This window comes from Phascolarctos cinereus, unplaced genomic scaffold, assembly GCF_003287225.1.
Source record: "Phascolarctos cinereus isolate Bilbo 61053 unplaced genomic scaffold, phaCin_HiC Scaffold_5;HRSCAF=322, whole genome shotgun sequence".
NCBI classification, from domain to species: Eukaryota; Metazoa; Chordata; class Mammalia; order Diprotodontia; family Phascolarctidae; genus Phascolarctos; species Phascolarctos cinereus.
In genome coordinates, this window is record NW_027555958.1 from 260,080,611 (window position 1) to 260,107,892 (window position 27,282).

General features: G+C 39.9%; 1 protein-coding gene across 1 annotated transcript in view; it reads left to right on the forward strand.

The window, feature by feature from the left end:
- LOC110193901 (zinc finger protein with KRAB and SCAN domains 8-like) overlaps nucleotides 1–27,282 on the forward strand; it is a 55,252-nt gene that overhangs the window by 20,845 nt on the left and 7,125 nt on the right. Inside the window, 3 exon segments of the mRNA XM_020965946.2 lie at nucleotides 22,359–22,450; nucleotides 22,777–22,903; nucleotides 26,331–27,281. Coding sequence (XP_020821605.1) covers nucleotides 22,359–22,450; nucleotides 22,777–22,903; nucleotides 26,331–27,281 — 1,170 coding nt within the window.

Genomic DNA, 27,282 nt, shown 5'->3' on the forward strand with positions numbered 1-27,282 from the left:
GATCATGGAATTAGTTTGCATAGGAGGTGGCATCTGAGATGAATCTTGAAAGATTAGTATTTAAGAAATATAAATGAGGAGTGTGGGTGGGTGAGTCAATCTATGTGAAGGCATGAAGATGGAAGATGGAATACTGTTTGAAAAACAAGTATGCCAGTTTATCTGGAATATGGAGCAATATGGAATCTAGAAAGTACTTTGGGGCCAGAGTACACACAGGGCTTTTAAGTACCAGGCTAAAGAGCTTTTATTCTAAAGTCAAAGGAACCGTAGAAAATTTTTAAGCAGGGGAGTGACACAGTCACTCAAAATTATTTTGAGCGTTTTGTGGAGGTGGAGCTGTAGAGGGAGAGATGTTGTAGGCGTTGAGATCATCTAAGAGGCTATTACAGTGTTCTGGGCAAGAAGTGATAAGGACCAAATCAAGGTAGTGACATTCTGAGTGAAGAAAAGTCAAAAGCTTCTATGCATATTATGGATGTAAAACTCACCAGATGAGGCAGCTACTTAGATATGAGGATGAGAGGAGTCAAGTCAAGTTAGTAAATATTTATTAAGTGGCTAGTATATGCTGGAGCTAAGCTCTGGAAAGGTGTAAGGATAACTCTTAGGTTATGAAATTAGATGGCTGACATAATAGAGATGATTGAAGGAGGAGTAGATTTAGAGAAAAGTATGAGTTTACTTATTTCTGTTTTAAAATGCAAGAAGATTCAGTTGTAGATGTCCAGAAGAGAGTTGGTGGTGTGAGACTAGAGATAAATTAGGGTTTGATATATGGGTTTGAGCATCATCTCTATAGAGAAAATTGAATTCCCAGGAGTTGATAAGATCAAAAGAGAAGAGAAGAGGACCCAGGAGAGAGCCTTTGGGAACACCTGCACTTAGGTAGTAGATGGATTATGATCCAATAAAGGAAACTAAGAAGGAGCAATCAGAGAAGCAGGAGGAGAATTAAGAGAGAGTATTACATAATCATAGTTACAATCTAGAAACAGAGTGTTTATCAAAAAGGGAAAGCAGCTTGAAGTTACATTTCCTGATTTTAAATCATAGTATCATTGCTTCAGAGACTTTCAGGATGAGTTAAAAATATTCCCACGTACAAAATACACGTGTTCCCACATAATCTAACAATCGTTATTTCATGAATATTAATGAGAATAAATCAAATTATCTCTTATGTGTATAAAATGTTAGTGTCTTCTGATAACTTATAATGAATTCTGGAATTTCCATGTAGGCTATTTTGTTTTAATTAAAAACTTTTGGTTTTGTCCTGTCATGTCTAACTCGTGTCTAACTGGGCAGGTGACTTGCCCAGGGTCACACAGCTAGTAAGTATCTGAGACTGAATTTGAGCTCACATCTTACTGGACTCCAGGCCCATTGCATCTACTGCTTCCAATGTAAATTATAATTTTAGCTTGTAAATGTAAAGGTTTAATAACTTTTAGTTAAGCTTCATGCATTACTTAATTTCATTTATTTATAAATATTTTGTTTCTACAGCATCAACTCAATGAGGTCCTTCGTCATTCTAGTAGTTCTTTCTTCTGGACACTCTAGTTTCCCTGTTTCCTTAAATCATGACACCCAGGACTGAAGACAGTACTATTGATGAGGTCTGCTGAGGGGATAGATATTACAGTGTTTGAGAAACACATGGAGCAGAGTATCCATTAAGAAGGGGTGGTCAGAGTGACAAAAATTGTGGACCATAGTAGAATGAGGACTGAGAAAAAGCCATCAGATGAGTACTTAAGAGACAGTTGGAAACCTTAGAGAAAACAAGATCACTTCAGTGTAGAAACTGAATTATAAAGGAATGAGAAGTAAGAGAGAGATTAAAATGGAAGTGATAAATGTTAGCTGACTTTTTCTGGGCTTGTGCTAAGACAGAAGTGTTATCAAATCAGCTGGTAGAAAATGAAAGGGCCAATTGAAAGTTTTCATGTGTTTTTATGCATGGAAAAGTCCTAAACATGCTTGTAGGCAATGGAAAAGGAGACAAGAGATTGAAGGAATGGAGATTAAAGATGAGAGAAGAGGAAATGACTTCTGGGAATCATGGGAAAGGAGAATTAAAAGGCAGAAATCGAGTGTCAAAGGCAGAAATAGAGGGGTTGTCCTTAATAAGGAGAAGGGCCATTTCTTTCTCAAAAACTGAAGCAAAGGAGGAAAAAAATGAGATGATGTTGAAGGGTTTTGAGTAATGGAGTTAGGGAAGAGGAGAAAGGCCACAACAGATGGTCGCATGTTCTTGAAAAGTAGTGGGTGAAGTCCTCTGCTGAGAAGGAAGAACAGAGATTTGAGGAGAGAAAAAGAACAGCTACTACCGGGAATATATTGTGCAAGAATCAGTCAGAAGAATAAAACGATTGCCATGTAACAGTGAGGATCTAGTTGTAGTTAGACATCATGAGCTAGTAGGTAAACTAGTCAATTCAATTCATTAATTCAATGAGCTGTTTGCTAGGTACTGTTAGGTGCTACACAAAGATTAAAAAAAAAGTTTCCACTCTAAAAGACCTTGCATTTTTGGTAACTTTTAGAGAGTTGCTTAAAATACTGAGAGGATATAACTTGCCTATGGTCACACAGATAGTATGTGTCAGAGCTGAGATGACTTCAGGCCATTCTGCTGGCAAGAGTTATTCTTTATCCACTATACCATACTCTCAGAAGGCAGCCAGATGGAAAAGTTTATATTTTATCTTGGAGATAAAGGGAGTTATTGAAGCTTCTTCAGCAGGAGAGTGACATGGTCAAACCTTTGTTTTAGGAGTTTCAGTCTGTCTGCTCTGTGGAGGATAGTTGGAGAAAAGGAGGAAACTTGGGGCAGGGAGATCAGTCAGGAGACCATTGCAGCGGTCCAGGTGAGAGGTGATAAGAGCCTGAACCAGGTTGATGGCTATGTGAATGGAGAGAAGGGAATAGATTGAGAGATTTTGTGGGGGTAAAATTATTAGGACTTGTGATATATTTGTGAAGTTGATGTGTGTGTGTGTGTGTGTGTGTGTGTGTGTGTGTGTGTGTGACTAAGTGCAAGACTTTACCTTTATCTTTAATGAATTTCATTTTATTAGATTCAGTGTAATAGCCAAGCCTATTAAGATCCTTTTAGATCATTATCTGTGTTTATCCTATGTTTTATGGGCAGCCTGGCTAATTCCTCCTTGCTGCAATTTGAGTGGTTGCATTGGGGCATGCTTTTTCCATCAGGGGTTTAGGTTTCTTATCTATAGTCTTTATCATGACCATTCCTCCCTCTTGGGGTCCTCTTTTATCCAGATGTCCAAGTGACTTGATTTTTATTATAGGAAAGAACTCCCTCGTTTTCTTTCTTTTGTGGCAGAATGATGCTTCACACATTTTTTTTCCTTAGCTCTCAAGGTTCAACAGTTATTCTTAGCATCCAAGCTCAGCACTTCCTGAATTTGTTAGTCTTAGCATAATATTGTCTATGTTGGTATATGTTCAGGCCTAATATACATTTCAGTGAAAATTCCCTTTTCCCTACTCCTTTACCCCCAATAGCAAAGCATTGTAGTGTCTTACCAAGGGAGGCATTTTCCATTAGCTTATTTCTACATTGATTTATATATTTCTGTTAGCACAAACAGATGGAAAGAGAGAGGAAAGTAGGATGATAATAACAGCCAGCATTTGTATACTGCTTTAGGGTTTGCAAAGTGCTTTACAAATTTATTCTTATTTTATCTTCACAACAACCCTGGGAGGTAGAGCTGTTCCTTCCTTGAGGGAGTCTCAAAGAGGAGGTTGATTGGGATGGAGCACAGGCTGCATCCAGGGAACACTGCTTCCGGGGGACGATGAGGGGGATATAAGTACCTACTGTTTGGTACCAACTGTAGGTGTGTGGCCTGTAGTCTGGAAGACACAGATCTGACAGACTGCAGGGCCCAGATATGGGGAGAAGTAAAAGTTCGAGAGCCACATGAAAATCATTTACATTTGACCTACAGGATTATCTGATATTGTTACTTTCTCAAAAGTTTAAGTAAGTGGGTTGAAGTTTTCCACCCGGAGTTCAGTAGTTATACAAATGAATTTGCCATAGACTGACTTTTACTTCAGTTATAACAAAAGACTTGAGAGGACCCTTAAGTAATGATTAGGCCAAATAGGTTACCATGCTCTGAGAGAATTGAGTTGACTGCACTGAAATTCTTCTCCCCACACAGAACTGAAGATGTTTGTGATTTAATTTCAGTAATTTGGAGAATGAAGTGACTACACATTCAGGTCAAAACAGCAATATCTCACACATTTGCATTGTGCTTATATCTTTTACTGTCTATTTGCTCTGACTATAGAAATTTGCTATAAAAGTGTATATAAAGCAGGGATGAGATTTAAGGCCCAAATGACAGGATAAAATATCCTTAGCTCGGTTTGGATTCAGATAATTCAGTTTTCCAAGCATGCAGTATTAAATCCACCTCATAGCCAGACTCAAGAATAGCCAGGTGGGTCACATTGCTTTTCAAAGGAACCATTATGTTCCTTGAAACTGAGCCAGGAGAATCCTGTCTTAGACTGAGGCTCAAGTTGTCCTCTCAGCTTTTCCCAATGCAGACTTTCCACCAGTGTCATATTCTCTCTGAGTAACTTGTGGTATTTGTCTCAGATGATGGATTATTAATTAATGATGGACTTTTATGATCCATCAGACAACTCAAAATAAGATCATTTACAGTCCCATAAGCTTTTACTCAAACAGGAAGTTTCACTAATCACAGCTTAGGAAAAACTTTTCCAGAATTTACATCTCAAATATAAATTTGTGCTGGTGTAAAAAGCCAATCGTTAGAGATTATTTCTATGTACTTGCAAATTCTCAGCAAGCATAACCCAAATAAGGCTTTTTGGCAAATTTACACATTAAAACAATAACCAACAATAGCCAAATTGTTTTAACTGTAACCAAATTATGAAAAGTTACTTGACGTAACTGATACAAAAAGTTTACCAATCTGAAACTTATATCGGTCAGGTGACTTCAGTTTTGTTAAATGCATTTCCAAATTATTTTACACTGAGAATCGGCATCTCATCATTAACATGTTAAAACTAAAACTTTAAGGGGGCAGCTAGGTGGTGCAGTGGATAGTCAGGAGGACCTGAGTTCAAATTCCCCTTCAAACACATAACACTTACTAGTTCTGTGACCCTGGGCAAATCACTTAACCCCATTGCCTAGCCAAAAAAACAAACAAACAAACAAACAAAAACTACAACTTTAAAAGAGAGGGCTTACGCAGAGGTTGGCTAGCTTACCTTGACCCGTCCCCCTTCCCTCTCTCCCCAGGGTTGCCGGGGGTTGAAAGAGGGGCAGGGTGTAGGTGATCAGGATGTGCCAAACCTGGGTGGTGCTTCCCGGCTAAGGTTGCCCTAGAGCCCAAGGCCGTTGCCAGTGACGCCCATGCTGTAGCTGCTGCCCCTCCCCCCTCTTTCCTCTCACTAGGTGGGGAAGGGTGATGGGGGGGAGGGTGAAACTCTCTTCTCCTAGTCTGATTTGGAATGAGAGGAGTTAACCCTCTTGGCTCCAGGGAAGGAAGTGGGGGAAGGGAGTGATCAGGTTATAAAGAGGAGTTTCAAAACTCCTTAATGATCAGTCACAAAATGTCCAGAATCTGCTAAAATGTTTTTAGCTGTTCTAACTTTTCCCTATAGCCTCCTAGAAGGAGGATCCAGGGGTGGAGAGGGAAGGGAATAAGCCTCAGGGAACCAAAAAGCATCTGCAGTTTTCCTAGTTTCCTAGCACTGAGAGAATTGACAGAATAGGGCATATAGTTATGGATAGGTCATCTGTCCTTGTCTTCTGTGCTACAGAAGATGTGCCCATGGCCTCAACCTGAACCACTGGACCAGGACCCTGAGAGTGTCAGGCAGAGTGTGAGACAGCCTCATAACTGTCTGCCCAAAAAGCGTGTCCAAGCCTACCTAGGTGCTTGGAGAGCAACCCCACTGAAGGAGATAGGGAGAAGGGGGGAGGCTTACATACCTTCCTGTCTTGGCTGGAGAAGAGCTTGAGATTTGGTTCCCTGTATGGGCAACCAAAATGTTGAGGTTCAGGGAACCATATGTTGAGGTTTAGGGGCGCTGGGACCCCAAAATAGAAATATGCAGGTCCTGCCCAAATGAATTCGACTCACGCCTTCTTTCAGTCAAAGACAAGGTTTATTAAAAGTCTGCCGTATTAGCCAGACTCTGAAGGAATCTTAAGTATTTGTATTGCTAATGCAAGCAGACCAGATTTTAAGAATCAGCCAGATTTTAAGTTTCTTGAAGAAAGAGATTGTCTTTTGCCCCTTTTTGTATCCCCAGTGCTTAGTATAGTTCCTGGCACTTTGTAGGTGCTTAGAAGATGTTTATTGATTAAGTGATTGATTAGACTTACTCTGCCCTATCCCTTTCATTACTGCCGGGCAAATCAGCGGTGCCTCAGCACTCTTCAATCACAAAGCACCCAGATAGGTAGAGACACTGTTGATACCTAAAGCCCAGCAGAACCTACTCCAGCCTTTATTTATCATTACTGTACCCAGAAAGGTGAACTGCCATTAGAACGTTTTGCCACATGGCCAGCTTTATCAAGTCATCTGAAAAAAACAATGCTTCAGCCATCCCTAACAAACATCCAGACAAGGCTTCTTGCCTCCAGGACCAGTCTAGGACCAGGCCTTTAGACGTCAGGAATATTTTATAGTACATTTTCCCACAGGTACAGTATCTTCTGGGTGTGCCTCTTGGGGTGAGGCAAAGGAACTGGCATTAATTTTGAATTCAGTCAGACCTAGCAACATAGTTATCAGGTATTTACCAACCAGAATGCACAGCCCAGTCTTCCAGACTGCTTCTATCCCATGTTCATTGGCATCTGAGAGAAGACGGGCTTTTACCACCCACTGTTATAGTAGGACTCTGAATGCTGAGTCATATCAATTAGTATTACCCCGTCCTATGGCTTAACACTTCCACCTCTTTATCTCCTTTATATCAATAACTCAAAATCATTCTCTGCTTAGGCCAAAAGCCTGCTGATACCAGTCCCTCTCTTCCTCTTTGCCATTCTCTTGCATTATTACACCTGAAACCTCCATTCTATAGTTAGATTCCTCTTTGTTTCCAGAGGTTGTAGGTGGCACAGTGAATAGAGCACTGAGCTTGTAGTCAGGAAGACTGACTCCAAATCTAGCCTGAGATACTATAATTTGGCCTTGGACAAGTCACTTAACCTGTCTACCTCAGCTTCTTCATCTGTAAAATTGGTCAGAGGCATTTCATTTGAATGATAAAGTCAGAAACTAAGCCTGCAGAGAATTAAGAAGATAGTGAGAGGAAAAGAAGTAGGTTACCCCTACAGACGACCTCAAGGAGTTTAGCCAGACAAGGGAGAAGAGATATAGGATGATAATTACCAGAGATGGATAGATCAAGTGAATGTTTTGCCTCTTTAATGTTATTTACTTGTGGTACTTATGCTTTGTGCCTTTGTCCTAATTTTCAAAAAGGAGAAGGCACAGATTCATTTTAAGAAAAGGATAGTAAGCTCAGATTCTTAAAATCTAGCCACTGCTCAGATTCTTATACTCTGGTCAGTAGCTCACTAATGTTCAGACTCCTTAAGAGTCTACCCAATATGATGGGTGTTTTAATAAACTATGCCTGGCCAAAAGAAGGCTTGCATCGAATTCTTTTAGACAGGACCCACGTGTTGTGATTTTGGGGTCCCAGCACCTCTAAATCCCTAAATCTCAACATTTTGGTGGCTCATATGGGGAAACTGCCTAACCCCAAGTTCTTCTCCAGCCAAGACAAGAAGGTGTGTAAGCCTTCCCTCCCCTCCTTTCTTGCTCTGTAGTTGGGGTCGCTCTCCAATGCACCAAGGCTTGGAGGTGCTTTTCGGGCAGAAAGTTACGAGACTGTCTTGCACTCACCCTTATGCTCTCAGGCTCCCAGTTCACTGGGTCAGTTCAAGGCCATGGACCTGGGTACACCTTCCACAGCATAGAGGACAAGGACAGATGCCCTATCTGGAAGTGTGTGTCCAGTTCTGTTAATTGTCTCGGCACTAAGGAATTGGGGGAAACTGTAGTTGCTTTTTGGTTCCCTGAGGCTTACTTACTCCCTTCCCTCTACACCCCTGAATCCTCCTTTATGGAGATTACAGGGAAAAGTTAGAACAGCTAAAACTATCTTGGCAGATTCTGGAGGTTTTGTGATTGATCATTGAGGAGTTTTGGAACTCCTCCTTAGAACCCTGGTCACTCCTTTCTCCCATTCCCTTCCCTTGAGTCAAGAGGGTATATGTTAACCCCTTTCATAGAAGAGAGTTTCATCCTTTACCCCTTTGATTTTGCCCTCCCCCACCTGGGAAAGGAAGGAGGGGAGAGGGGCAGCAGCTACAGCATAGGCCCCCCTGGCAATGGCCTTGGGTCCTAAGGCAACCTTTGCCTGGAAGTATCACCCAGGTTCAGCACATCCTGCTCAAGGTGAAGAAGCTAGCCTCTGAACTTGGGTAAGCACACTCTTTTAAATTTGTGGTTTTAACTGTTCATGATGAGATATTGATTCTCTGTGTAAAGTAATTTGTAAATGAATTTAATAAAATTGAAGTCACCTGATTGGTAATGACTTCTTTGAAGTTTCAAATTGGGGTGAACTTTTTGTATCAGTTATGTCAAGCAATTTTTCATAATTTGGTTATCACTGAAATAATTTGGGGGGCAGCTAGTTGGCGCAGTGGATAGAGCACCAGCCCTGGATTCAGGAGGACCTGAGTTCAAATCTGGCCTCAGACACATAACACTTACTAGCTGTATGACCCTAGGCAAGTCACTTAACCCCATTGCCTAGCCAAAAAATAAAATAAAATAAAATAATTTGGCTATTGTTGGTTATTGTTTTAATGTGTAAACTAGCCAAAAGGCTTGTTTGGGTTATGGCTTGCTGAGAATTTGCAAGTGTATAGAAATCTCTAATGATTGGCCTTTTACACTAGGACAAATTTAAGTTTCAGATGTAAATCCTGGAAGAGTTTTTCCTGAGTTGTGATTAGTGAAACTTGCCTTGTGAGGTAAAAGCTCATAGGATTTTATTTTGAGTTGTCTGATGGATCATAATAATTCATCGATAATCAGTAATCCACCATCTAAGAGAAATGCCACAAGCTACTCAGAGAATGTGATACTGGTGGGAAGTCAACATCGGGAAAAGCTGAGAGGACAACTTGAGCCTTAGTCTAAGATGGGATCCTCCTGGCTCAGTTTCCCCATTATGTTCCTTTAAAAAGGAATGTGATCCACCTGGCTATTCCTGAGTCTTTCTTTGAGGTGGATTTGATACTGCGTGGTTGGAAAACTGAATTATCTGAATCCAAACAGAGCTAAGGATGTTTTATCTTGTCATATCTGGGCCCTGCAGTCTTTTCTGTCAGATTTGTGTCTTCCAGCTTACAGCCTAGTCACCTGCAGTTGGTAATGAATAGTGGGTTTGGGAGACAGCCAGTGTCTCCCCGTTGGTCCCTGGATGCAGCCTGTGCTAGGTTCCAGTCAACCTACTCTTTGGGACCCCCTTAAGGCAGGCACAACTCTATGCCTCTTGCCAGCGGAAGCCGTTTCAAAAGCCAAGACCTTTGCCCCTTACCCCAAAAGAATTTGGGTCCTATTTGTTTGAGGGGGAATGATGAAGATAAGATCTAGACCCCCCAAAAAGGAAAAACCCTGGACTTTCCCACATGGCCAAATCTCTGGCTTTTGCCTGAGGCTGTAATCCCAACAACTGGCCTTTCATTGTGCCTGTGCCCAATCTGTTCCCCTTAACCTCCCATTATTTTACCTCTCTATGGCCTCCAGCCACTTCCCACCCTTAATCCTAGCTAGGCTCCATTCTACCTTGGCCACATGGTCTGGGTCCTTGGCATTCTGTTACTTCAAAGTCTCCTCCTCTCCTTTCTGCCCCCACTACTTGGCCACTCAGATTTCTCCCACAGTCTTTCTGTATTTAAGGTCCATCTTGTCTCCATTAAGGTGCTCAGATTCTTATAGTCTAGCCAATAGCTCACAGATGTTCAGATTCTTTAAGAATATGCCCAATATGACGGATGTTCTAATAAACTTTATCTTTGGCTGGGGGAAAAAGAAAAAAAAAGGATAGTAAGCTGGACATCAATTCCTTGCAAAATTCCAAAATATTCTAACTTTCTGTATGTGTGTAGCATGTATGTATATACATGTGCATGCAAACAACATACAATGCATATATAAAATATATTTTAAATATATATCAAGGGGTAGCTCATAAAATGAGGAAAGAGGAGCTAGTCACTATAAGTCAGCACAGGAGTTAGATTTTGGCCCATTATCAGAAAAAAACTTCTTGCCCTTTGTTGTTGAACTGAGAAAAGAACATTTCAACATTCTGTTACCATCAAGAAGTCACCAAGGCTCCTCACTAACACTCATTTTACTTATTTTGCCATCCCCAGCAAAAAATAGGTAGGATTATCTCCTACCTGGAAGGTGGTGCCATGGCCCTCAACCAGCTAGCCCATCATAGGACTCCTGACACTATGGAGGCAGTGTGCTTTATGTTAACAAACTGAGAAAATAGTAAAACTTAGCCCTCTACCACTAACCCCAGCTCAGTGAGTATTAAGGAGATAACAAAAAACTGACATATATTAAAGGGGAACATTCACAGCAATCCCATTCTATGCTATCTTCTCTAGCAGATTGTCCCTTCCATCCTCCCCACTCTCTCACTTATCTTTAACCTTTTCCTAGCTACTGTTTATTTCCCTGCTTTCTACAAACACATCCTATTCTCAAAAAAGAAAAGAGAATGGAGTCTACCAAATATAAGCTGGTAAGCTTGACTTTGATTTTTGGCCGAGTTCTAAGACGTTAAGACATTAAGAGACCTGTGTCTGTTTTTAGGCAGCAGGGAAGGAGCTAGTAATTAGAGAGAGACTGAAGATTAGAGAGTGAGTGGGGATAATAATAGGACAGTCTGCTGGAGAAGACATGAAGAGGATGGCATCTAGGGTAGATTTAGTGAGGTAGAGGTTTGCCTTGGAAAGAAGGGCCGTTTCTTCATGTGAGACGGTGGGGAATGAGGGTGTAGTGTGGGAACACATCTGAAGTGGTGTTAGATGAGAAAGAGAGGACCAGGAACTCTTGGTGCATGGCCTCATTTTTTTCTATGAAATACGAGGGTAGGTCCTCAGCAGAGAACACTGGGGGAGTTGGTGTCATGGAAGGTTTGAAGAGAGATGAGAAGGTTTGGAATAGCTGCTATGATGAGTGGTATAGAATCAATTTGAGAAGAGTAAGGTTTGCTACTGTGAAGCCTTGCTACTGTGGTGAGCCTGATCAGTATGGTTTCATGACTTTTTCCATTTAACAACTTGTGAATAAGAGGGAAATGAGGTGAATGCTGGGAATAATCCACATTTGGGGTTTGGCAAGGTATGATCACAGGTAAGATTTAAAAGTAGAAGATGGTATAGAGTTGAACTGGTTCATCAAAGAGTCAAGATTTTCCTGATAGCCCATATTATGATTCTGCCACTCATTATATTATATCTGGCCTGTTTTGTCCTACTTGCATCTTAATACAAATGCTCTCTACCATGCTGCTTTTCTCCTTAGGTTTATGAGTTTCCACACAAGAGGCACCTCTCCGTTCCCAAATTCTAATTCCACCCAATCAAGTCTGAGTGATACTTAGATCATATTTATATCTTCTTATTTAAAATCTATTGCTTACCTTCCACATATTGAAGTAAAAATATCTGTACTCTAGTATAATTTCTCCATCTCTACCCAGTTATGGTCATTGTCTCCTGTGATTTACTAAGCACCTTTACTTGCAGTTCTTCCTGTGTCATATCTTTTCTTCTCTAGAGTATTCGGTTTAGCAGTTGTATCTGGGTACTTTTCTCCATTCTTTCCCACTTTCAGTTTAAGGTCTCTTAATACGATTATCAAGTCTTCAGATATAAAAATTCTTCCTATCCCCACACCCTTCTTTTGTCATTTTACCATTTTATTTGGCCTATAAATCTCACCAAAATTTTGCTAAGAAATTGATTTAGATGTATGACTTAGAAGTACCACAGTGTTTTTGAACAAGGTGAGAATTGGAGGGCTATATAATAAGCATTTTAGAGGTTACCTGTGATCTCTAAGGCATCTAATAATGAGGGTCATAGAGTCATAAAAATAAATCATTTTCAAATAATCTTTCTTAGCATATGAGATATATACTAATTTTGACTCAGAAACCATGACTGGTTCTTAGGAGAAACTCATCTAACCCTTGATAGCTCTCTTAGCCAGTTAGAAAAACAATATAGCAAAGAAATTCTTCATGGACCTTATTAGATATACTCCTGGTCAAATATATTTGATACCATAGTCCAGAAAGTTGAATCTCATTTCCTGAGATTATCTTCTTAGTGACTCCTTCACTAACTAGTTTTTCCCTTTTAATACAGGCCCTTATTTTCATTTGGCAATGGGGATAAAAGCATTACCCATTATTCTTTCATTTTTCTGCCCAGGACTTCATAATCTCTAGAGTGTTTCTAGATTCCTACTGGCAATATCACTTGTTCCCATATGAATCACTGTTCTTCAGGTTTGATAATTCTCCTGAGACTGTCACTTCCTGAAGGCACATTCCAAATAGAAAGCATACTTTCTCATTAGTCATGTCAGGGTCATGACTGTACCTCTTAGGAAGAAGTCATTTACTATCAAGACACATTTCTTATTTCTGGGGCCAGGAATGGATAATCCCCCTTATTTTTCTGTGAATTACAAGAATCTGCTTCCTCCTCAACAGAAACAGATTTGCCTTCCATGGCCAGAATCTCACACCTATTAAATAATTCCATTGCTCAGAGGTCCTTTTGCCTTTCTTCTTCAGGATCAGGTTCTTCTATCTATTTCCTAACTACCTGTCTCCCTAGTGTATTTTTTACCTTTGTCTTCCTTCCTATAGATAATGGGTTATGGTTGCAGAAGCAGTTTTAGGCTTGATATAAGGAAGACACCTTCCTACCAGTTAGAGCTATTAAAAAATAGAAAGTTGGAGGTTATGGTTTGGGGTTTTTTTGTTTGGTTGTTTTTTGTTTTTTGTTATTTTTGGTGCAAAATCATCAGTGAGACTGGAATGATGTATTAAGAGAAGGCACCATCATGTTTGTTACATTACCAAAGAACTAAAAATACAGTAAGGACAATTTTTACTGTACACAGCTTAAAGAAAGGACAAAGAGGAGGAGGAGTGTGTTGAGCAGCCAGCCATCCCTGTGAAGAGGGGCAGGTCGAAAAATCTTAGATGAGCTACTACATTGGTCTAATATTCAAGATCAGAGCAATAGAGTTCTGGACCATATTATTTAGTTCACACCTAAATGATTTCCCTCTAGAATATACTTAAACTCTTGGTAAGGTTTACATCTATTCTCTGTCTAGAGAAGAAGTAAAAGGACTTTCTATTTTCCTGCTGCCTTCTCCTGCATATGTCAGTGGAATTGAGTTCAGAGTGCTATTGGAGGTCTTCAAGCAGGGGCTTTGTAGTCACTTGTTGGGTATATTCTAGATTGTTGTTCAAGTACATGTTGGAAAGCCCCTATTCCTTCTAACTGAGATTCTGTGATATGAGCTCTGAATCAAAGATCATTTTTATTGCCCTCTATACCTGCTAAAATTGAACTCCCCTGTTTTTATGACTTTCCCTAGCTACTCTTAAAATATGCTTCCCATTTACTGTTCATGCTTGCTCTGATCTGAGTTCAAGAGACCCTGCTTTAAAAGCTGCTAGTGGTTTTACTCATGAAAACCTCTCTTTATAGTCATCCCTAGTTACATGTAATTTGAAAAAATAGGTATCTGTATAATATAACTCTCATATGACTGTCTCTCCATGTGCTTTCATTTTGGCCTATGTTAGAAATTTCCTAAGTGTTTGAAACTGGCAATACTACCAGCTCTCTTGTTGACTCCTTAAGTGTGGATATATAGGAAAAATTGAATAATATTGTATCTACTTCATAACCTAACTTTAGAGGTGAGGAAAAATTCATGTAAGATATTATGTATATGGAACATTAATCAGCTTTTAATATAACTAAATTTGCGTAGTGTACTATCATTGAACTATGTTTAACGAAGAACAGCTACACTGAATAGAACATGATAAAAGTAGAAAACGCAAACAGCTGTTGTATAAATGAACTGAAGTGCTGTAAAATGTTTAATCAACTACATAGAATAACTTTATTTAGTATCAACAATAGAAAACTAGGGAATTTAGGCCTTGAAAGCATATTATAGGCTTCTGACTGAAGTGTGGTATCATAAAAATAGTATATGAATAAGATTGTTCCCCCAGCCAGGTGAATATGAATTGAAATGTGGAGAGATTAGAAGTAAGAGATCTTCTAGAGGGCAGTGATTATATATATATTATAGTTGTGGATATGAAAATGAAAGACTCAATTCATATGATCATCTTAAAGGAAAAATCTTTGAAATTGAGTATTGTGGGGTAGAGATAAGGAGAAGAATTGAATGCTACTGTGAAGTTACAAAGCTGGGATCAATATAACTAAGTCCTTTGTATGTGTGATAACTTTTTGATGTGTTACTCTTTGAATAGCTGTGCTGTCTAACATATTGAAAAGTTACTTGATTACTGAAAACCAGTCACATTCTGTTGTATAATTTCCTCTCAGAAATCTAAATTCTTTGAAATGAACATTGAAGACAATGAAATGCATGTCCCTCCTTTCAGAATAGAAGCAGAAACTTGTATATACTATCTAATCAGTTCCTGTCAGTTAGTTTTGCTCAACTTTTTTGTTCTTTATAAGAGAGTGCTCAGTGCATTTTGTTTGGGGCAAGGAGTTATATCTAGAAATGACTGTAATGTTTTAAAAAGCTATATGTGAAACATTTTTTTAAAAAATAAGCAAAACTAAAATGAATGCTGAAAAATAAATTAATGTTCATTGGAGTAAGAAAGAGATGTTCTGACAACTGTGACTTAAATAATTGGTTGCTTGTTTGTTGTCCTTCATTTTTGAAGAGAACCAAAACAACATTGCTATGTTAGAATCAAGTTACAGTGCGTCCGACTGGCTGATCAGACCAATACAATCTCAGAATGCTCTAGCACAGGTTGGGCACAAATAGTCCACATGAATATTTGGGATGGGTTCTCTAAATTTGTGCATCTTGGATTTCTTTTGAGTTATTTCAATTCTACTTAGCTCATAGAGCACAGCACCTTCTCTGATGAGGGCACACTATGCTGGGGAGGCCTATGCCAGTGTCTCCCATATTACACAGTCAGTTCCAGAGTTCTTAAGAGAGACCTTTAGAGTGACCTTGTATCAGTTTTTCTGACCACCATGTGAGTGCCCTGTGTCAGTTCTCTATAAAATAGTCTTTTTGGCAAGTGTACATTTGGCATTCAAACAACGTGGCCAGCCCATTGGAGTTGTGCTCTCTGAAATAGAGTTTGAATGCTTGGCAATTTAGTTCCAGAAAGGACCTCAGTGTCTAGTATCTTATCCCACTAGGTGATCTTCAGAATCTTCCTAAGACAATTCAAATGGAAGTGATTCAGTTTCCTGGCCATGGATCTGGTAGACTCTCCAGATTTCACAGGCTTACAACAATGAGGTCAGCACAGTGGATCTGTAGACCTTCAGTTGGTAGTCAGTCTAATGCCTCTTCTCTCTCACACTTTCCTTCAGAGCCTCCCAAACACTGAGCTAGTTTTGGCAATGGGTTGTGTCAACCTCATTATCAATGTGTACATCCCTAGAAAGTATACTGCCAAGGTAAGTGAACTTATCCACAGTATTCAGTACTTCTCCATTTGCTGTAACTAATGGTTCCAGTATGGATGGTGTGGTGCTGGCTGATGGAGCACCTGTGTTTTCTTGGTGTTAATTGTTAGGCCAAAATTAGCACAGGCAGCAGAGAAATACTTTATTGCATCTCAGCTTCAGAGGCTGCATTGAGTACACAGTCATCTGCAAACAAAAAATCATGCACCAACACTCCCTCCACTCTGGTCTTGGCTTGTTGCCATCTCAAGTTGAAGAATTTATCATCAATGTGGTAGCTGACCTTAATGCTAGGTTTATCCTCATTGAAGGCATTTGATAACATGGTTGAAAACATCATGCTAAAAAGCTTGAGAGCAGGCACACAGCCTTGTTTCACTGCATGGATGACCAGGAAGGTTCAAGAGCATTGTCCATTATGAAGAACTCAGGCAAGCATGCCATCATGAAATTGATGTACAATACTGATGAACTTCTCCATGCAACCAAATTTTGACAATTTTCCATAAGCTCTTGTGACTGACAGGCTTTGATCAGATTTACAAACATTGTATACAGACTTCTGTTCTGCTCTTGGCATTTTTCCTGGAGTTGTCAGGCAACAAACCATTTCTGAAGCCACACTGGCTCTCAGGTAGATGACCATCTTCCAAGTGAAGGAGGACTCTGGCAAGAATCTTGCCTGTAGTGACTGAGAGAGAGGTCCCCCTGTGATTGTCACAGGACAGTCTATTTCCTTTACCTTTATAGCGATGGACAGTAAACTTCTCGGGGACAGTCTCTCCTCTTGCCGTATAATCCAGAAAATTTCAGTCAGCTTTTGTATGAGCAGTGGTCCCCTACCTTGTCAATCTCAGCTGGAATAGAATCAGCACGAGGGGCTTTGCAACACGAAAGGAGCCTAATGGCATTCAAAACCTCTTTTTCAATTGGAACTTCAGCTAGGTAGAGATTGACTTCAACCTGAAGTAAACATCAATGGCTTCAGCATTGATCTCTGGTGTGTTGAGAACACTATGGAATTGTTCAGCCCGTCTGTCTAGGATCATGTTCTAATCACTAATCAATGTGGCTCCATCAGTGCTGAGTAGTGCTCCATCAGTACCATAGGTCTTTGGCCTATAAATAGCCTTCAGGGCATCATAAAAGCACTTCCAATTGTTACTGTTAGCATAAAACAATTTCATCTGTCTTATTGAGCTAAGAATCTTGCATGTCTCTAACCTTTACTTGTAATTTATTTTTGATGGAATTAAATGCTGCCTTCTTAGAGATGGATGAAGTATCCTGCTGGTAAACTCTGTGGAGTCCGTTTTTCACTTTGAAGCTTCTGAATTTCCCCATCATTTTTGTCAAACCAGTTTTGAAGTACGTGAGTGTTCTGACCCAGATGATCAAATACAGTGCTCTACACCAAATCTCTGAAAGCTGCCCACTCCTATTTTGCTCCACTGTTGCCAACTGAGGGTTAGCTCAACTTTCCCTCCAAGTTAGAAACAAACTGTTCCTGCTCAGAAATGCTCTAATATATATTGACATTAATTCTTCTGGTAATCATTTTGCCTTGGGTCCACTGCTTTTGTTGAATGTGAATATTTAGCTTGGAGAGCATAAGTCTGTGATCAGTCCAGTACTCTGTGCCGCACATTGCCTTTGTCACTCTCACATCCTGTCTGTCTCTTCTCCTTACAATCACATAGTCTATTAAATGCCAATGTTTGCTGCGAGGATGCGTCCGTGCAGTTTTATTGCATTTAGGTAAATGGAAGACAGTACCGATGATGAGAAGGTTATGAGATGTACAAGTCTTCAGTAGTAAATGACCATTGCTGTTGCTGCTTCTAACTCCATTCCTCCTAAAGACTCCCTGCCATGTCTGGTAGTCTAAGCCTACTCTAGCATTAAAGTCATCCAGAATTATAAGCTTGTCCTCTTTTGTCACATTGATGATAACGGTCTCTGGGTCTTCATAAAATTTTTCTTTGACGTCATCAGGGAGCATAGGCACTAATGATAGTGGCATGTAGTTTTCCTGCAAGTGGCAATCACATTGTCATGAGCCTGTCGTTCATTCCTTTCAGTAGGACATGCAAGCTTGTTGACTAGATTAGTTTTGATCGCAAAACCTACACCAACTTCACAGTGCTCCCTCTTACTGTAGCCACTCCAGAAAAACATATATCCAGCTCCGTCTTCAGTAATCTGGCCTTCATTTGCCAGCCTTGTTTCACTTAGAGCTGCTATTTGGATGTGATACCTGCTGAATTCCCTTGCAACAGGAGCTGTTTGTCTTTCAGGTCTACTGGATTTTGTGTTGTCTGTAAGTGTGCACACATTCCATATACTGATGGTGAGTGGAGTCATCTTTGTAGAAGTTTTGTGTTTTGACCTCAGGGTGAAATCCCCACCTGTCTTGGTAATCAAACCAGGGTTGGGTAAAAAGACAATTTTTAGGGCACCCTTTCCTCATATTAGAAGGTGAGCAGTGTGATCCTTAAAAGGATGCTCAGACACCCAAGGGGACTGCCAAATCCCATTGCTGCTTCCATGAGAAGAAGACCCTATGGCCTGGGCCACCTGTGTGCAGAGTTGTGAGTACAACTCCCAATGTATCCACACCTGCTGCTAGTCACTGGCCTGTCACCACAAGACTTTGAAATAGCTAACAGTGGTAAAATTATATGGGTTATGTCTTTTGGTTTGTGCATAAATTGGATTTAAGTGAGGCAGAGTTGCATGAAGTCATTGGCCTCACTCTCTGATACAGAATCATCACAGTCCAGTGGCATGACAAAGTCAAGACAACTAGTGAGGGCTCAAGCTACAGTAGATGACCTTGGTGTCTTTGATATCTAACCAGGCTCTAAGCACTTCACAGCACCAGCTTCAGCTGTATTCATGGCCGTTGGAACAAATTGTTTCCATCTGCCCATTCCACCAAGAGTAGTCTTCACATTGGGGTAGACTAATTCACTTACTGATTTGAAGACCCCTTGGTTATCCTCAACTTTGTTTAACCCATTTGCTGAAACAGTTTACCAGGGCATGGCTGCTGTACGTGCTACAGCTTCTTGGAGCCCCTTGTGAGAGTTATGTGGATCAGGTTGACACCAAAGGTGGAAAGTAGCTATGAAAAGGGCTCAGCAGCTCTCACACCAGAGGTACAAATCTTCCCTGAACACATGCTACATCCTGATTTAAATAGTAAAGAGAAGAGGAACGAATTAGGGAGTTGAGTAGAAGCTGGGGTCATAATAAAACTACTCCTTGAAAGAACAGGAATATCAGCTCAGACTAAGCCAGCAACAGAAACTGAAAAATTAGAAGACTCTCTTGAGCAACAGGAGCATACTGGGACAGCTCAGCCTAAAACTGGGGTATAAATAAGACTGGAATTAGACTATAATATAGACTTTTTGAGGAGCTATTGTAACTAAGGCCTGACACAGGAATAGTGGTGGCAGGGAAGCTCTTTAGATAGTTTTTTTTTTAAGTCCTATCTTAAGAAAAGCATTCTTTTTTTATTTTTTAATTTATGGAATAAAACAAGCATCTAGTACCTGAAACAAATAACATTGAACTGTTGCTTTCTGTCTATACCTTGAGACCGGTAGAAAGGTACTACATTAACTTGGTGGAAAGAGTTGATTCAATTGAAGAACCGGAAATACTTTGATTAAACAGTAACTTATCAGGTACAGACCTTATTGATAAGGTATGAAATCATAATTACAGAATTTCAGAATTGGAGAGAAATTGAGTGACCATCTAGCCCAACCCTATCCTGAAAAAGAATGCCCACCACAGCATAAATACTTGCCATTTGACCTTTGCTTCAGGACCTTTGATGAGGGGAACCCTACTTCCTGCCTAGTTAGCTATTCCATTTTTGCATTTTGGGGAAGTTTTTCATTATGCCAAGCCTAAATTTGCTTTTTTGTAACTTCCCGTTTCTCCTAGAATAAGTCATATTCCTTTTTCATGTAGTTGAAGTCATAGATCATGTTATCTCTAGGCAAAACATTCTCAGTTCCTTTAACCAATATGGAATGAACTCAAGGCCCTTCACTATTCTTACTGGTTTCCACTGCATGCTCACCAGCTTGTCCATGTTCTTCCTTAACTGATGTTCCCAAAACCGAATATAGTCTGACTAAATCAGAGCATCATTTCCTTATTCCTAGAAGCAGTGTCTAACAATGCAGTCCATGATCGTAGTGACTTTTTTGACTGCCCTGTCATATTGTTGGGTCATATTCAGCTTATAGTCCTCTAGATCAGGATGACTGGAGATGGCCCTGGATACAGTGGGAGACCTTCGCCTTTTTAAGCTTAGATCTTTAATAGATCTCAGTTTGACTGAGACAGTGCCCGTTCAGTGATTAAGGCTAGGTAAGAAAGGATGCAAAAAATGGCCTCTTTTACCTAGTTCCAAAAAAAAAAAAATCAGTCTGGGAGGGGAAGACCCTCAGAGTTTCTGGCCAAAATAGAAACAATTGCTATTTACATTCACTCAGAGCCAATCCAGGCCCAGACAATGGCCAAGTGGGGCTTGGCTTGGGGCCTATTGTTGACCAATCAATGAGAGCCAGTGATTTGGGTTTAAGGCTTGGACCTTAAGAAAGAAATCTAGCTGGTAAAATCTTGTGAGATTTCAGAGATCAAAATTTAATTCCTTTGGGCAAAGCACCCCCAGGGAAGGAAGGAAGGAAGTTAGGAAGTTCCAGCTGGGTCTGCAGTGGGGCAGCTCCTACTACTCAAACAGGTTGTTTGTCCTTCATTGTCCAGATGGCTCCTGAGGAGAAAGAGAAGCTGGTGACTTTGTAGAGCCCTCCCTCATTTAAATCCAATTCACTTGGGTGTCATGGCATCACCTCCCTGATCTTATGGTCCCCAAAGGACGAGAAACAACAATAGTCCACTAAAACCCCTGGATCTTATTTAGATAGACTGTTGTCTAATCATGCCTCCCCAAGCATACATTTTTGAAGGTTTTTTTTAACTTAAGATTTATCTTAATTTAATTTGTTTTAGATTTCAAAGTTTATCTGTCAAGATCTTTTTAGATCCTAAATATCATCCAATCTATTAGGTATTCTTTCCAGCTTTACATTGTCTGCTCATTGGATAAGAGAGCACTGGATTTGGAGTCTGAGACCTTGATACAAATCCTGGCTCTGCCACTTGCTACTTATGTGACCTCAGACAATTCACTTAACATTTTTAGGTCCCAGTTTCCTTTTCTATAAAATGGAGATGTTGGATCCTACCTCCAAATCTATGATATTTATTATCTATAACTTTACCAAAATTACTTATGAAAACGTTCAGCAGCACAGAACCAAGCCAGAACTCTTCTGGATTGACATGGAACCAACTCTTTGAGTCAAGCTATTCAACTAGTTCTGAAGTTTTCTCATTATACTGTCATTTAGTCCATCTTTGTGATCACCACTTCATTTCCTAGATGAGCTTAAACTATTTAGTTTACTAAGAACAAAGGAAACATGACAGCTTTTATTTGAATAATTTGTGGGAAAAGGAAGTAGAACTGAAGAGTTCTAACCCTGACAGATATAATAATAAACTCCTAATGTTTTTTTTATGCCACAGAGAGGAGCCCAGTACCTTTCTTTCATACTTCTGAGAAGATTGCAGTGAAGAAGAACCTGAAGATAAATACATTGCATCTCTGTCTAGCCTACCGACAGTCGTGTGTGTGTGTGTGTGTGTGTGTGTGTGTGTGTGTGTGTGCGCGTGTGTGTGTGTATGTATGTAAATAAAATCACATGTATTAGGGAAGGTTAGTAACCCACTGAGTTCAAAAAGGCAGTAAGAATACCACAAGGATCTCACCTCATCTGTTCACGTTCCTCTGCTTCTACAGTAGAGCATGTTTACCATTTATGCATTACTTTTGTTAGATCTTTTCACCATGGAACCGTGTGATTTCACTTAGTTTACGCTTTCATTCCTACTCAGACTACTAAATGTGAACTTTCATAGCAAAAGCTCTGAAGCTTGAAACTCTAAACTGGGTAGATCTGTGTTGATTGATAGAAAGTGGGCACTGGAGGTTAAAGGAGACATCAGAGAAAGCATTAATTAAATTAGTTCTGCAGGTAGGTTCCCTGGTCAATTGGACAGTTGATCAAAGATCTGGATCCAAGAGATATTACATTGAGACACAAGCAGTAGGGGGATACTTTTCACACTTGGTCATGCTATTAATAGTAATGGAGAAATTGAAAAGAGAGTCTCATTTAAAGTATAAAGTAAGTTCTGTAATAAGTATAGAATGGAAGAAGCCTGAAATATAAAACTTCATTGTACATTTTAGAAATATAAGAGACAGGTTTGAAATTGATGGGTAGTTAATTCAAAATCCCACAAGCTCCTAATGAGGAGAGGCCTGAGGACAAGGCTAATACTATTCATGCCTTCTTTTCTTTTCTCTTAGTTCTGCCCATTCCCCAGGTTCCTGCTTCGTCTCAGAAGGGAAACCCACGAGACCAGGAGATGGCAGCTGCACTTCTTACAGCTGGGTTCCAGGTGAGCTGTGGTCTGCTGTACTCCTCATTAAGACAGTGTAGCTGCTACTTGATTCTTTGTCTTCATCGTGAAGCTTCTAGTGGATTCTACCTAGAGTATTTACCCTAAATACTTATTCCCGGAGAGATCCATTCTGGTTTTCTGTTGATCACTTTTTCTGTTTTTCTCCCCATTTCAACCTAACACTCTACCCATTTCATCAAATATACTGTCTTCCTTTTTGTTCTACACTGATTCTGCTGGTTCATTTCCTTACTCTGGGTTATAGTAGTGGGACTATACCTTTTGGGGCAGCAGGCCTCAGTGGGGATTTTGTGTTGTTCCAGACTTTGGTGAAGATCGAGGACATGGCAGTGTCTCTTATCCAGGAGGAGTGGGGACTTCTTGATCCAGCACAGAAGGACCTCTGTAGCGATGGCAGGCCGGACAGTTATGGCCACATGTACTCCTTGGGTAAGTGCCAATAGAGGATTAGCATTTTTTAAAAATTTATTGACTTATTCATAGGATAGTAGCCATGAAGTGTTAGAATGACTCCATTGAGTTTAGGCTCAGGTAACTAAAATGTTAAGACCTTGAAATAATATGTTATCTCATTTGTTATTCACAACAGCTTTTGAAGTAGGTGGTATTATTCCCATTTTACAGATAAAGAAGCAAGTTAAGAAGATTAAGAGACTTGCCATGAGTCACATAGCTAGTAAGAGTTTGAAGCAGGATTTGAACTCAGGTTTTTCTGAATCTCAAGTCCAGTACTTTTAGTCACTGCCTACCTTGCCTGCAACATGTTTGTTTTTTTTTTTAATTAATTTATTTTTAATTTTCAACATTCACTTTCATAAGATTTTGAGTTTTAAATTTTCTCCCCCTCCCTCCACTCTCCCCACAACAAGATAGTGTGCAATCTGATATAGGCTTTACATATACATTCATATTAAACATATTTTCACAATAGTCATGTTGTAAAAAAGAATTAGAACCAATGGGAGGAACCACGACAAAGAAGAAACAGAAAAAAGAGAGAGAGCAGATAATATGCTTCAATCTGCATTCAGACTCCATAGTTCTTTTTCTGGGTGTGGATAGCATTTTCCATCATGAGTCTTTTGGAATTTTCTTAGATCCTTGCATTGCTAAGAAGAGGTAAGCTTATGAAAATTAGTTATCGCACAGTGCTGCTATTACTGTGTACTGTGTGCTGGTTCTGCTCACTTCACTCAGCATCAGTTCATGTAAGTCTTTTCAGGTTTTCCTGAAGTCTTTCTGCTTATTATTTCTTATGGAACAATACTATTCCATTACATTCATATGCAACAACTTGTTCAGCCATTCCCTAATTGGTGGGCATCCCCTCATTTTCCAGTTCTTGGCCACCATAAAAAGAGCTCCTGCAACATGTTCTTGTTCTCTTATTCCAAAGGATATTTTGTTACTTTTGGTTGGAAACAAATAAATTTCTGTTTTTTCCTTAGTTCTCACCTTACCCATCTTCCCAGTTCCCTGATAGATATCTGATATGCAGATTTCAAATTTTATTTACTGTTGTTTGTCCTTTTTAACTTTTTTTTAACCAGTCTTGACATTTTCCCATTCTTACTACCTTTGCTAGATCTTCTTACCATAAATAACCCATAGGATTTCACTTAGCAACTCTCCTTTCATTCCTTTAATTCTCCTTGATACTCTTCCTCCATTCATTATTCATACCAAAGTCCAACTTACACTTTTTCTCTCTTGAGCCTTTTACAAGTGTGAAGATCATAGATTTAAAATGAAGAGGGGCTTGAGGTAATCTAATTTAATTCTATAATTTTATAGATGAGGAAACTGAGGCCAAGAGAAGTTAAATGACTTGCCCAAGGTCACACAAATAATAGCTGGAATTTTACTACAAAAATAATTTTCTTTTTTCTACAACATTCTGCCTCCCATTGGGATCAGGGTTAAGAAAGACTGGAAAATAGGGAAGCCAAGTCACTCCATAAGCTTATGGGGTAAAAAAAAAAAATTGTAAGATGATGGAGTAAAAAAGATGCTGCATTTTGAGTCAGGTGACCTGGGTTTGAATTCTGGCTCTGCTAAATTACCTGTGTGACATTGAAGCAAGGAAATAAGCACTTATTAAGTGCCTACTATGTGTCAGACAATGAACCATTCACTTTGGTTCTCACAATAAGCCTGTGAGGAAGGTGCTGTTATATTCCTTTTTCATCTGTAAAAGGTGAGGCAGGCAGGTTGATTGACTTGACCAGGGTCACACAGCTGGTACGTGTCTGAGGCTGGATTTGAATTCAGATCTTTCTGATTGCACCTCCAGTGCTCTAACCACTGCATCACCTAACCTTGGATTAAATAATTTCTTCCTTTCCTCACCTTATCTATAAAACTAAGGGCTTGGCCTAGATGACTCTGATTACCTTTACAATCCATTCAACCTCTGTTGATTCTGTGCCCAAGTTCCATTATTTGGCTCACTGGTACTACCTAGTACCTTTTCTCATTGTTCAGCTTAATTGTGGGTTCTGAAAAGGATCTCTGAGATTGTCTAGCTTATTCCCTCATTTTATAGGTTAAGGAAACTGAGGTCCAAGGAAATGAAGTGAATTACCCAGAGTCACATAACTCAAGTGACTCAAATCCAAGTATCTTTTCTTTATAACAGCCATTTTCCTTACTCCTTTGTGTTGCTTTTGGAAAATAGCACCCAACATTTCTTCAGGGTTTATTATTTTAAAAGAGTTTATGATTAGACACTAGAGGAGACATACAATACTACTTTAAAGAGGAAACTCACAGAGCTCTTAAGAATGAATGAATCCTTCCCCTATATGCCAGCTATGAGAAATAGGATCTTCTTTTAGTTTCCCTTTTCTTCCTCTTCCTTATGGAATGGCATGTGTCAGGCCTTGTTCTTAATGAAAAGTTAATTCTAGTTCTCTTTGTTTGTGGGTTTGATCTTGCAGGTCTGGTTTATAGGTCAGCCTCTCCAATCTGCTTCTTTCAACCTTCAGGTGTGAGAATAGAAACCAAGGACTAGTCTCCCCAGTTCAGCTTATCTTCATGGGCCCAGGTTTTTCTCACATTAGACTTACCAAGTTGCATTGTAGTAACTGGTTTTGTCCTACATAGTTATATTGACTTTATACCTTTTGCACTAGTTTGGCACCAGTCGCTGTGCTTCCAGAAGTCAGAGTCACAAGGGAAAACCTCCATTCCCTTTCTGGGCTTCCACTTTGAGCTTTCCTCCTAGACTGATGATCTCTATTAGTCTGATCATATACCTTTTTTGGTGGCCTGACCCTAGCTCCCTGCTTATTGGCAAGAATCAGATGGTAGATTCTTCCAAGAGCCTTTGAACACCTGATACTTAAAGACTTCAGACCACAACTGGCTACATTGCTCCGAGCATACTGAATATACCTTTTGCCACCATCTATCCCCTGTTCTTTTCAAGGGAGTGGTTTATTAGATTCCAACTTACAGTTAGAAAACATTCTTAAACAGTACACATTAACAGAGCATCTTTCATTCTTCTAGGCTTTTCCCATTGTCCCCTATCCCTTTCATGCTAAGATGAGAGAGATAACATCTAGATGAAGCATTAGGAGTGGGTAAATACAAAGAATTACTTTTGTCATTTTCTTTGATTAACTCTGACTGGGAGCTTTGTCCTCTCTGTCTGCTAACTCTACATCACTGTTGTCTCCTGTATTTTTACTTGAACCCTGGTACTTCGTTTCCTGTATTGTGTTACCATTTTGCTGTGAAGCCCTGGACTCCTAATATATGTGCCATTCAGATTTTCCTATTTATCTTCTAATAATCTCTTCTCTGCCGTCTAAGGGGATAGATGTTATTTGCTTTCTGTGGTTTGTTTCAGGTGGTGAGACCAGGAGTGAGAACAGGGATTTAACTCAAAAACAGGTAATATCTGCTGAAATGGAACCAAATGGAGAGAGAACTGCCAAACGCAATGGGAATGTTCCTGAGAGAGACCATGGACAAGCTAGTGAATATGCAGGCAGGTTAGACCGACGCCGAGGAAACCCCACCACCGGAGAAAGACGACATAAATGTGAGGAATGTGGGAAGAGCTTTGCCCAGAGCTCAGGCCTCGTACGACATTGGAGAATCCACACTGGGGAAAAACCATATCAGTGTAATGTGTGTGGTAAAGCCTTCAGTTACAGGTCAGCCCTTCTTTCACATCAGGATATCCACAACAAAGTAAAACGCTATCATTGTAAGGAGTGTGGGAAAGCCTTTAGTCAGAACACAGGACTTATTCTACATCAGAGAATCCATACTGGGGAAAAGCCCTATGAATGTAATCAGTGTGGGAAGGCTTTTAGTCAGAGTGCAGGCCTAATTCTACATCAGAGAATCCACAGTGGGGAAAAACCCTATGAATGTAATGAATGTGGAAAAGCTTTTAGTCATAGTTCTCACCTTATTGGACATCAGAGAATCCACACTGGGGAGAAACCCTATGAATGTGATGAGTGTGGAAAAACTTTCAGGAGGAGCTCACACCTCATTGGCCATCAGAGAAGCCACACTGGGGAGAAACCCTACAAGTGTGGTGAATGTGGGAGAGCATTCAGTCAGAAGTCAGGCCTTATTGAACATCAAAGAATCCACACAGGAGAGAGACCCTATAAATGTAAAGAATGTGGGAAAGCTTTCAATGGAAACACAGGCCTTATTCAACATCTAAGAATCCATACTGGGGAGAAACCTTATCAGTGTGGTGCATGTGGAAAGGCCTTTATTCAAAGGTCGAGTCTTATTCGACATCAGAGAATACACAGTGCAGAAAAATCTGAATCTAC